The sequence below is a fragment of the Zingiber officinale genome, chromosome 3A, assembly GCF_018446385.1.
Source record: "Zingiber officinale cultivar Zhangliang chromosome 3A, Zo_v1.1, whole genome shotgun sequence".
Lineage (NCBI taxonomy): Eukaryota > Viridiplantae > Streptophyta > Magnoliopsida > Zingiberales > Zingiberaceae > Zingiber > Zingiber officinale.
In genome coordinates, this window is record NC_055990.1 from 141,347,567 (window position 1) to 141,361,087 (window position 13,521).

At 35.4% G+C, this 13,521-nt stretch overlaps 1 protein-coding gene across 1 annotated transcript; it reads left to right on the forward strand.

The window, feature by feature from the left end:
* Positions 1 to 1,120: 1,120 nt before the first annotated feature.
* On the forward strand, positions 1,121 to 12,497 carry LOC122052567 (plant cysteine oxidase 4-like). Its single transcript, XM_042614149.1, has 6 exons — positions 1,121 to 1,244; positions 2,086 to 2,305; positions 7,342 to 7,502; positions 7,694 to 7,841; positions 11,749 to 11,949; positions 12,053 to 12,497. The coding sequence occupies exons 2-6, from the start codon at positions 2,206 to 2,208 to the stop codon at positions 12,166 to 12,168; spliced, it is 726 nt and encodes a 241-aa protein (XP_042470083.1). The 5' UTR covers positions 1,121 to 1,244; positions 2,086 to 2,205; the 3' UTR covers positions 12,169 to 12,497.
* Positions 12,498 to 13,521: the final 1,024 nt, after the last annotated feature.

Here is a 13,521-nt window from a genome sequence, read left to right on the forward strand (position 1 = left end):
TGGACATATAGTCCGACCGGACACCTTAGCCGCTTGGTTGCTTACGGGTCAAATAAGGAAGCCGAACAAAACCTGAATCACCCATTGCATTCATAAATACGGGCCGAATACTATTTTCGAAGAAGGGTCGGCCACATTATATATGTGATGTGATTAGTTGGTCAAAGTAGCATGTGATTAGTTGGTCAAAGTAGCATGTGATGGGTCCCACATCCTAGCCCAATGAATTAATAGGTTTTTTTGGCATTTTGTGCTACGGATGATGCATTTTGTGCTACGGAGGACAGAAGATATTCTATAGACAAATCACACTTTAGAGGCTAGCCTGTTCAATCATAGAGATTTGCGAGCTCATTTTAGAAACACAGCCACTTTATGACCTGCTTCTTTTTTGAAAAATACTTCGTATTCGTACATAAACACAATAGTGACATTATAAAAAAGAGTCTCTATCTACAAACGAAGATATGCGATGTTATATATTTCTACACACTCATTATTATAGTTTTTTTCACTATTCTTTTACAAGAATTGATCACTGACTTGAGTGTTGGAGGTCAATGCTAAAGAACTCTTTTCTGACCCGACATTAACGTTTCTTGTGACACACATGATAGCGAGAAATCTTCATTCAATAAACAATAGAGTGGAATGTCCAACTAATCATCTTCCCAGCTTTAAGACACCATCATATAACATCTAAATTTTTTTAACTATTATAATATGTTAAAAAAAAATTTATTTTTCTTAATAGTTAAAATTATTATATTAAAAAATTATTAACTTAATTAAAATTATTTTGTCCTTTTTATACGTTGTAATTTTAATTATACTGAGGTATTTTTTATATTATAAAAGATGTGACTTACAACAACGTTAAAATAGGCATTTTTAGGTTATAAATATGACAGGCAACCTTTTTCTTTAAAATGGGACATTAACAAAAAAAAAAAACACTTTTTAAAATTTTATCCTTTTATTTTAAGTATTTCATTTTGGCCATAGAGATTTAGAGTTCCAAAAGTATTGAGATTATTTCACTAAAAATTTGAAAGTATAAGGACTAAGGTGAAGATAGAAGCAATCTATAAGGGTCGAAATGATTTTTCTTCGGTTGGTTAATTATTGGCCATTTCGATTTTAACTAGGACGCACTTAAAAAGGCGTCGGTCTCTCCGTTCTCTCGATCTCTCGATCACTCAGATCGCCCACCGGGAGAGCCGCGGTTAAACCCTAGTCGCGAGGTAAGAGCCACCAACCCTGTGGATTCCAGTTTCAATCCATGTTACGCTCTATCTCTCTATTCCTACTGATTAGATTCCTTAATTTTTATTTTTTGGGTGGCTGCCGCTGAATTGCGAGTAGTTGCTTGTGTTTTTCTTACGTTCTTCTGATGAATTTGGTTTGGGATTGCTACGAACTTATCTAGTTTTTATACTCCGACTAGTTGGGTTTCTGCAACAGTGGGAGACCGTACTGTTTTAGGGTTGGAATGGTAAGGTTGTTCTGTGCAGGATTTTGATTGCATTCTGCTGATTTCTTTCGTTGTCATTCTCGTGTTTTTCCACAATGGCGGACCTTTTATGTGGACAAAGAGGAGAGTGTTTTCCATTTTCTTAAAGGGAATACATGGCGCAGATAGACACCAGTCGGTGGCCTTTTCAAAGCCTGATGGGATAGTCGAGCTATATGAAGTTTCTGTTTTCTCTTCAATTTTGGTAGAATCATTCAAATTCTCTTTGCCTCTTTACTGAGGTACAGAACGTTTATACTTTAACGGTAGGAATAAGAAATGTGAATGAAGCGATGGCAAAATGCAGTTTTATTTTATTTCTTTCAGTTTCATATTCGATACTCAGTAGGTCTAGACATAAATTAGATTTCCATTTTTTGTATGTTCTGTGACACGTGGACCTGATTTGGGCTTTTCAGAATTTTGGATATTTATGCAATTTGTTGATAGAATTTCTTCTTTAATTTCGTATTTTCTGAAAAAAAAACAATGGATGTAAATTGCTGCTTTTATAAACAAAATGTGCTCTTGTATATTGCATTGAAGTGAAACATTGTTGTTCATGACTACAGGATTTATCTTGTTTGATACCTCTTGATCAAGGGTGGGTGACCTCAAATCTCTGATTGATACATTGTAAGGGTTGAATCCTTTGTCAATTGATCTATTATCTAGTTAACCCTTCCTGAAGTATGCCTCGAGTGAAAAGGCTATATGAGGTCTGTAAAGCATCATTCTCTAATAGTGGGCCCATATCTGTTGAAGCTCTTGAAAATGTACGCTCTTGTTTAGGTGAGAAACACACCTTTTCTCTACTTACCTGTCTTTCTTACATCCTTTATCTCAGTCTTTGGCTGAAGTACTATGTTAATTTGAATTTTGTTGTTGGAAGCAGTCTACTCTGCCCATGAATCTTCATCCTTTTTTATGCCATGTTTTCTTGTAAAAGAAGAATTGAAAATGGACTATTATAGCACCTCCGAAATCATATTTTACAATGGACACAACATGATTGAATATAGAATGAACCATGCACATCCAAATCACGTCAAAGTAGACTGTTAGAGTAACTGATGAAATGAGTACAGTAGTTTGATTCTGTCATCAAAAAGAAACTTAGTGTTTTAGCAAGTATGATAACTAGACCAGATGTAGGATGCTTCTTTTAGCAAATGATTGCTCCATTGCTGAATGAGATTAAACGTGTAAAATTGAGCTTCCATTTTGTTATACGGCATTTCTAGCTTCTTTCAAATTCCTTCTTTTACCTCTCATTGTCATAGTTAGGGATTCAATGTGTTTGGATTGTAAAGGCGCATAATCTTTTATTATTTTATGCACACATAAATTATCTCAAATTCTGTTTCATATGTTCCAATTGACACAATATGATTGTCATGGAGGGACAGATCTGCTTGATTTTTTTAATCATTAATGGATTTAGGAGCTGATAATTGTTGAAACATGCAAGTTAATCTTATCAAGGGGTAGTTTCTGGTCTATCCTCACAGAGAGAAACTGAGAAAGTCAATTCTGCACAGGTGGTTATTCAATAGTTCCTTGTGAAATTTGGATTTTTTTATCATTATCTAATCGCTGAATACTGAAATGTTGTTGCCTATATTTCTCATACAGTTTGTATTAGTTTGATTTCCATTTTAAGTTTTAAACTGTTTTCTATTGTTTGAATGTGGTATCAATAAATGAGAATGCATGTGCAGCTAATATCACTCATTCTATGGGAATTTTAGGTAAATAAATCACAATAGTTAGCACACTACAGGGTGCTGACAGTCAAAATGACAAATATTGCTTGGTATATATCTGTATTTGAAACCAAAGCGTCATCAACTTGTCATGCACCTATGAACAATTTTGTATTTAAGCTACTGATGGTCCCCCCCTCTCTTTTTTTTTATGTAAAATTTCAGAGTTGTGTTTGTTCTCTCCTTGTGATAATTTTTTCCCGGTTGAATTTTTGTTTACATGACAATATCCTCGTTCAAATATCTTTTTTTTTTTCTTTCGTATTTTGTGTAAATTAAAAATATGAAAATGACCTAAGTTGCAATAAGAAAATCCCTATCTTTCTATGTATTCGCTTTTGAGAGTATTGCTAGTGGATATACCGGTGCTCAATAGCTTTCATTGATTTCATTACTTTGTAATACACTGTTTTATATATTATGCATAACGCTCTAGGATTCATCTTTTATCCTTTTTATGCTTGTTTTGTTTCAATAAACTAAGCTTCCTGCACTTTCTTCCAGTTGACTTTACTCTTTAGCACTTGCATATCCTTATATGATTTGTCTGTTATCCATTGACCTTTCACTTTAAAGTATGAGGTGACAAAATATTTAGATATTCAGGGACCTAACCATTTGATTGCTTTCTAGCAATATTTGCAAAGCCAACAATCAAAATATTCTAACATATGATATGAAACTTGTTCGATCGATACGCACGTGAGGGTTGAATCACGTGGTTTTCAAAAATTCGTCTTTTCTTTTTAAAATTTAAAGTACGCAGCGGAAAAAGAAATAAGAAAGCAAGAACAAAGAACACAAGAAAATACAGTCGATTTACTTGGTTCGGAGCTTTCGACGACTTCTACTCCAAGACCCAGGTCCCGCGAACCTATCGATGGGTAATCCACTAAAAGCCTCTTCCAGTACCTCCAGAAGAGGGAATCGAATACAAGAATAGGGATAGTGTAACAACCTACATTTCCTTTTTAAAGCAGTAGAATTAAGAGTACAGCACTAATAAAAAGGTTACCAACAAATTAGAGAGATCGGTGTGTTGCTGTTGGTTTGCCGGAGAAGATTCGGACGCCCCGGAAGCGTAGCTCGAAGGCAGACAGACTTTATAGAGTAACAGCAGGAAGTAGAGCAGTCGGAGGCCCAATCGAATGCATAGTAGCTGGTATATGTGTTCTGTGTTGAAGCCTTCTCGAGACCCACTTATATAAGGCATGGAAGGCGCCTTCTATAGTAGTTGAAGGCGCCTTCAACCTGGCAAATTTGATCCCGAATAGCCCGACATTTAACCGTGGTGAAGTCAAAATTTCATCCTACGGAAGGCACCTTCCATAGCCATGGAGGGCGCCTTCTATGAATAGTACGAAGGCACCTTCACTGCTTGAAGGCGCCTTCGGACACTGTTCATCCGAAGGCCAATTTGCTATTTTTTTTTTCTTTTTCTTTTGTAAAATAACGTTAGTCCAAATAACCTGCAAAACAAGTATTAGGACACTAACAATCAATAATAAAGAGTAGTAACCAGGAACTAGTCAGGGCTCAGTTTAGGGATCCCAAATGGACCTAAACTGGACCGACGCCTACTGCCCCCTCAACCGGGACGCGTCCTCACTTAGTCACTCTCCTCCAGTGACTTACCTTTACTTACCACTTTACCAGACATTCGGTTAGCCCGTCGACCTGTCTGGACTTTATGCCAGCTATCCGGTCGGTCCGTTGACTTAGCTGGTCTTCTTGCTAAATGTCTGGTCATCCCGTTGATCTATCTGAACTTCGTACCAGTTATCTGGTATGCCCGTTGACCTAGTTGGATTTTCTGCTAGACTCGTTGACCTATCTGGACTTCGTACCAGCTATCTGGTCGGCCTGTTGACGTAGCTAGATTTCCTGCCAGATATCCAGTCAGCCCGTCGACCTATCTGGACTTCTCCTGCACACTTAATAAAGTGGTTAGATCACAACAAACCTAACTTAACTTGTCATTCATCAAAACCTGAGTTAGACCGTTAGTGCAAACTGCACCAACAAAACTCTCCTTGGTATTCTTCAAGTTGCTGATGCTTTGATCATTCCAACATTTTTCATGAATAAGAATTCATCCTTCTGTGTTCTTGCATGCACTTTTTACATCAGTAAATGTGGATTCTTGCCGTTCAACAAGGTCTAGTTGTTGATTCTTATTCTTTAAAGGTCTTGAAACCTTCGTGCATGGATGTAACTACTATTTGATATACTAGTTAGGTTTTATTCTTCTTTCCAATTATAAGAATAATTGAAAATTTGCATCTTTACTTTGTTGAATATTTTTTCTTGGTAAGTTTGGCTAAATCTGGCAATGATAATCATCCGGATTGATTAGAGGGATCTCTCTGATATTTAACCAGAAACCTAAGATTATTTGGAAATACCAGCACATCTTTTGAACTTGCCATTCTAAGAAAAATGCTGACAAATATTGTTGTCTTATGTTTCTCTATCCTTGTCAGCAAAATAACCCAGTGAATCAACCTTCTCTGTGAGATGACTTTTACAATTTTTTTACTGTCGGGGGTTATGATTGTTGGGATATGCTCGATACGGTGTGTGCTAAAACACGTTTCGTAAACATGCGCAGTAGAAAATAAAACAATAATAATTCCAAATTATTACATCACAAGCACCACATGCAGACAAGAATACAACATGCCAAATATGATCGCATAATTAAATTTTTACGGAAAGTAAATTTACTCTAGGTGTACCTTACGGATGACCTATAACGAGAAGGCTATCAACCGTAGCGACGTTGTCGAACCTCACCTCTATTCGTATCCACGCCGAGCTCCTCAAAACAACTCCTTGAGTACAAACCTCTCCTTTGGAAGTTACTAGCCACCAGCGAAGTGAGTCGTGCCTCGTTCTTTTCACTCGTCTTATACCCACTTGGTTCAGGACATGGTCTGTGTCTTGTCCCCATTAGGTTGACTAGGTCACACTTAGCCCAAGTAATACTTCCTCGTTTTGCAGATTCAAATTACTCGTACATGTGTATAAGAGTCTCGCACTCTTAACATGTGATGCTTTGACCAAAGACTTTGAATAATAATCCTAACGAGTGGCCATAGGATATACGTCTTTTCGCAAGGAGTGGTTAATCCTCTATGGACTATCCAAACACTTTCGGGCACTTCAACTTATACCCAAGCATCCCAGGTCCACACCTCAATGAGATGCTTGCTTAAGATGTCAAAGTATAAGTCTCCATAACCAAGATAACTTGTATACCTCAAGTCGAAGGAAACTTACACTCGTGCTGCAGTAAGAACTTCACAGACATATATATATATATATATATATATAGAACCATATGAAGTCTTATAGCGAGTCACTCCAATGAACTAGTTACCATAACCAACATCCACGTTTAACTCTCGACATCTCATTGTCTAGACAATGAGAAAACAACTGCTTGGCCGAACCAAGGAGTATAACCAGTGCTAGTCTTACTGAATTGATAGTGTCCGAATACATCAATTCGACGACTAGGAAAATTTCAATATATTCATAATTGCATATGTAAAGATAATCACTAGTTGCGATCCAATCACAAATTCTCTCATGTTATGAATTATATTACGGACATTCAGTAAATGAGTTTAAGACAATCAAACATATAATATGCACTCAAATAGTGAATCTATACTTATCAAATAAATAGAAAAAATCGTAAGACGATTGCCTTAGGACATCCCTCAAATTCTAACAATGATGCCATCATGATTTTTGCTGATAAGACCAAATATATGAAACACTTAACCAGGTGGCTTCAGGTGATCTGATTTGCAAAGAAGTGACAAAAATAAAGATTTGATGCCTCTTAGCATATCTTATGGAAGCATACAAAAAGACAGGGGTGTCTCTTTTTTATCCAGTAGGTGTTTGGATGTAATGTGTATGTGTGGGGAAGAGATTCCTACCAAGTTATACTTCCCAGTATCATCAATTTAATTAATGGGATTGTTTCCTTGTAGTGAGTCTTGCATTTTCAACTTGAGTTCCTTCAACCTCTCACTTTTACTATTTCAGATGATATTAAGCCTTCTGATGTGGGACTTGAAAAGGAGGCTCAGATAGCACGAGGGTGGAAAGGTGCCACGAATTCTAATGGAAGAAGAGGGCATAGTGGAAGTAATCAGTGTCCACCTCCTATCAAATATCTCCATGTGCATGAGTGTGAAAGCTTTTCTGTAAGCATTTAATCCTTTGCCATAGTAGGTGTACGAGTTATTTGATTTTCGAGTGCATCATTCCTGCAGCTTTCTAACCCATTCTAATTATTTCTGTCTATTATCTTGAACAGAATGAAGTTATGTTGAAGAACGAATTATAACTGTAGATGAAGTGATAATATCTTGATTCTTCTCTCATTATGGTGCAGATTGGGATCTTCTGCATGCCACCTTCATCTGTTATTCCACTTCATAACCATCCAGGAATGACAGTGCTGAGCAAGCTTCTTTATGGGACAATGCTCATCAAATCATTTGACTGGGTTGGTACTGAGGAACCCATTGATCCATCCGAAGGTTTGTGCCACTTATTTTGTAAGTAGTTTCTTGTTTGTTATATAGATAAATCAATTATATTTCTCTTGCTTGGCAAGTTTTTTCTCTTCACCAGATTCATGTGTTTCTTGGGGGGATGCTTTCCCATGGATGTAATGTAATTATCTTCTTGAATAGTCAGTTATCTTCTGAAATATTTGGTATTAGTAAATCCTAAAAAGTCTTAATATTCTTACTAAAATCACATATGCCAAGTTCACTATAAGAAATGTCAACTTACTGGAAAGAGAGAGAAACTGAGTTGGACAAAAGCTGGCAACTACTTAGAAGTCACATTGTTTTAGGAATGCATATTACTTTGACAGGCACTGAATATAGGCCTTAGATTGACAAAAAGGAGAGGAAATAGAGATCTCAGCTACCAGTTTGAACAACTGGAAAAGGGTAACAGATGGTTTATAGTTGAATAAGATGTATTTATACCAACTAGAAAATCAAAAATCATTTTAGTAAAACATTGTGGCATTGCTGCATTTTTTGTTCCACAAGAGATAAAGGGTTAGTTTTTGGAGTGATCTACGATTTGTCTTTCTTAAATATACTCACTGAAGACCTGATGGAGCTTGAAAAGGAGTTTGCCCGATACAAAGAGAAAAAGATGGAAAGGAGGTTGAGGCAGTGTTTGATTAGAACATGTGCATCATGTGCTTTCTCATTCTAAGCAATGTGTCAAATCACCTAGTTCACTAATTAATTGAGAATAGTAGAAAATTTGCGAATTCTACTCAGCATGCAAGTTCTAGCAAATAGTCACAAACAAGAACACCATAGCTCTGATATCGAGAGGTTCAATAATGGCTACATGATCTAGTTCACCACTGAATTGAGGATAGTAATCAATATGTGAATTCTATTCAATAGTGAGCTAGTTTATTAGATATGATCATGTTAACATGCAAACAATAAAGTATAGATACCAAGTACACAAGCAATATAGCATTCAATTTATAGAGGTTTTACCATCACTCATCCTTAGCATGCTCCCTATCTCTGATTTTACACAATAAAAATTTATTATTCTTGAGGTTATAATTACATAATTGGCCCCTGAGCTTTGTTGTATTATTGTTGACCAAACAATATCACCCCAATGCTCAACCTCACTTGACAATACTCTCTGTTTTTTAGGCTCTTGATTTGAGTTGATCATCCGGACAATTCCCTCATTGGTGAGATTCATTGTCTCCTGATTCGGAATAAACTCATACGTATCTCTTCATAAGAAACATGCACATCATCATCATCATTGTTCTGTGCTTGCCCCAACTATTTTGGGCCAAGTACATGAATTTTATTCCTTTATTGAGCCATATGTAAGGCAACATTACGTTGACTATATTTCATTTGGTTCCTCTCTATCTTTTGCAGCTTCCACTATAAAAGCTGTAACTTTTTTATATATTGAATTTATCGATTGTCTTTGAACATGTCCATACCATCTCAACCTATTTTTCTCATTTTCTCATTTATTCGAGCTCCACCTGATTGCTCTTTTATTAGTAGTAGTAGTAGTAGTAGTAGTAAGTTTACACATCCATCCTAGCATTCACATCTGCTATATCTAACTTTATATGGTTTTGTTTTCTTTTAACCTATTTTTGGTCCTATCAATTATATATTCATCGATTCCCCATTTTGTTAGATAGTAGATCTAGGACTCTAAAACTGATTTAATGCTCATCCATCTTAACTATTCTGCTAATTATTTTCTTATACTAAAATTACACATCATGTATTCAGGTTTTTCTACTTGAAACGTTTATTTTCAAAAGTTTGTCTCCCAAATTCTGGCTTTGAACTTAATATAACTACACTCTTATCAATTAACACAATATTGTATAACAAACGCCAAAGGTGTATATTTTGAATATGATTAGTTAGTTCATCAAGTAAAGAGATAGAGATGGAGCTGATCTTTGATGAAACAACATAATCATCAGAGACATACACAAGTAATAAAAAAACAACAAAATGTACAGAGCTTAAGAATATGCTCATTTAGTAGAAAACTTCTTTTGATGCTCATAGTGCGCTTGAACATCAGACTATAGCTTTGTGAGAGAGATTCAAGGAAACTAGAACTTACAGCTAGAAGCCTATGATCTCTCTGACTACAAATAGTTGACTTACAAAGAAAAAGATTAGAGCATTGGAGCTTAAGACAACGTAAAGAAAGATATTTAGGTTGGTTTGGGTCCTTATACTAGTGTACAGAAGAGCTGCAGTTGAAATGTATTGTTGGGTTAAACAATAGATAAAAAATCTGAGGAACATCTTAGGTAGTGGCTAGTTGTGTTTATCAACTGCTTGAAAGTCTGCTCAATAATGTGCAGGTTTCAGTTTGTTAGGTTTCTAGGTTATTTAAACATTAGTAACTTAGAAAAAGGCCTGTTAATATTTTCTAAGGTTATCTAAATGATTGTAGGATTTGCTACAGGGTTAGAGTTGGTTGAATTATAGTGATCAGGCACATCACATTATTTCAACTCCTAAACCACTAGTTTTTTTTTTATCTTTCCTTTATCTTTAATTCCATTGTATTCTTCTAGCTTATCTCTTGATTATCTAATTATCTTTTTCCTTGTATTTCTGATTCATGTCGATTGAGCTACATATTTTGCACTTTTGCCCAATGAAATTCAAATAAAAACATTATCATAGAGGCATGAGAGTATCAAGACAACCCACGTAGTAAGCCTTAGGCCTAAAAAGTTGCCCCGAGGAAGTAATTTGAATGTACATAAGCAAGTATTCATCTTCTGAGATGATCAAGTTGGAACTGAAGAATAGAAAGCTTCACTGTAAAGAAATATCCTGTTTCTTCTACTTCCTCTTCATTCTCACCTATTATAAGAAAAACTCTTCCAGGCAAGCATACATTGATTAGAAAATGCTTGTAGCAGTAAATAAACATTATGTTTATAAGGGTTATACTAAAGGGAGCAAGATGACCTTTTTGTGCGTTTCTTCATAAAGTTCCAATGATCTCCAATTCAACATAGATTCAGTCTATTTTGGTGAATCTAAAACAAGAAGAAAAAAGATATTCTTCTACTGCTGATCATAAGTTGATTCCCTGTGGTAGGATGACTTAGTTCCATGAGGGAGGATGAATTTTGTCCCATGTGCAATGCAGACAGAATACTCCTAGGCAATAAAAGAGTGAGATTTTCAACATAGATTGCTCATGTCATTGTGAAGATACTCCCAATTTGGTGTTAGAATAGACCCTACGAAAAGTGTCCAACTTCGGAAGACATGTCTTTGTGCTGAGGTTTACTGCTAAAGACTTTTTGTGATTGATTCTGAACTTGGCTATCTCTTTGAACCTTCTCATTTCATTGTTAGCCTATTTGAGTTTATTGAAGAGTCTATTGAAGAAATGGCATCAAACTTTTGTGCATCTATCTTCTAATAGTTGATTGTTGAAGTAGCTCATTCTAGGATGTATTTGTACTGTAACCTTTTTTTTTTTTGTCAATGATCAATACCTATATAGAGAAAACATGAGATAGGTACCTAGGTCTCTGATATGACTAAAACTTATCCTCTACCATTTTCATCTGAGCGACCCCTATGATCTCTCCAGCTATCCGAAAGGTTTGTTTGTTGCTTAAAATAACTGGGATTCATTTGGGGATATATCAAGCATGAGAAAACTACTTGGCCATTTAACTTCCATTGGGTTACTTGAGAAGTGTGTGTTCTTTCAAAATTTTCAGGTTAAGTAGGATTCATGAATTGTTTGCATTTATAGTTCCATGGTATGATAATATCCACCACAGTAGAGCACAATTTCTTTTTTGGTTAGAGGCCTTAATTTTGATTGAGAATTAAATGTAATGTACATGCTCTTAACATTTTTCAGCTAGACCAGCAAAGCTCGTTAGAGATAACCAGATGACTGCGCCCTGTGGCACAACCATCCTCTACCCTACAAGTGGTGGCAACATTCATTCTTTTAAAGCGATAACTCCCTGCGCTCTCTTCGATATTCTATCACCCCCATACTCATCAAATGATGGACGTGATTGCACTTATTTCAAGAAGTCGAGAAAAAGTTCATCTGGTACAAATTTTTTATGAATGAATCAAATACATACTTGCATCATTGGTAGTCCACAATAACTCAAGATCTCATCACATGCATGTTTTATTTGAATTTCTTGAAGGTGTTTTGCCTAGTGGAATAGATGCTTCAGAAGTGGCTTGGTTGGAAGAGTGTCAACCACCTGAAAGCTTTGTCGTCCAAAGAGGGCCATACAAGGGTCAAATCGTTAAAAATTAATGATTTCCCATTTAGTGTAGTATATATGCTATTCAAGTAGCTCGTTTAACACGAGGACAGCATCCGTTTGATATCTTTATACCTGCAGAAATATGATTTTTCCAAAAAAAAAAACTATGACCTTTCAGCATCTTGGTAGTCAGGAAGCTTGTTGTACATCACATAAAGATATCTGATAACAATTTTCTTGTTTCTTTGTCTAGTCAAAGAATGGAAGGTCTAGGCAGGAATTTAGTGGGTGATTGCAAAAATAATTCATCCACACACCATCATTGAAGACATTGTTGATTTGATCTATTTCAGGTGACATGATCTATCTTTCTTCTCGATACGTTTAGTACTTTGATCAGGTTGTTGCCTATCGCACTAATAGTGAACAAGATTTTGGATATGATATAGTTCAACCCTGGTAGTAACTCAACTTGTTTGAGATTTTGAAGTGAAATGTTGGAGGGTTTATTCATTGGGCCATGAACTCAGCAGATAGTTTGGCTTTTTGATGGATTAATAATTTGATTACTTCTTTTTTGCGGTTCTAATATACAGACTCATGCAGCGTTTATTCTTTCATTATGTTATTGGAACCGGATTGCTCTTTGATTTCTGTTTAATTGATTTGAACTGATCCGGTCAAGTTTAGTGTGGCGTTAATGCATCAATTGATCATAATCCATGGGATTTTAAATCTACCATAATGTTTATGGTCTTTGAATTTAGCTTATTAAGTCGGTGATGTGACCAACGTCAGTCGATTTATCTACATGATAACAACATGTTTACATTAATTTGCTTAGTTATAATACCGACAAATTTGAGAAAATAATTGCACATGTACTTGCAAGGACAGTTTATCATATGGGTTTCTATTTTTCAACAAATTCTTTTGTATTTTCAAGCTTCAGTTGCAATGGAGATAGTTAAAAGATGTGGGAATTAGTCTATGGTAAAAACAAAACGGTCTAAAGAGAAAAGTTAAGACTAATTTATCCAAAATCGCAAGCGATGGTACTGGGTTGATTGATAAAAAAAAAAAAAAAAAAAAAGGAGTATGCCAATTTTCTAATCAAACTTTTTTCTCAAAATCTACCTTCCACTTGTTGGAGAATTGGCAATTACTTGTGTTAAAATATCTCATAGTTATGGACTAGCTTTTGGATAAATTATTAAATCAATTATTTACTTGAAAATTTTACGATATATGTAAATCTAAACTACGTTAAAAATCTGATTAACATTGGTTAAGTGTCAATAAGCCTAATTATCAAATTATCCGCTTAAATTTGAAACCACTATTAAATGTTGGCATGACAGTACGTATCAAATTATATATATATCAAAATAAAAAAATTGCTC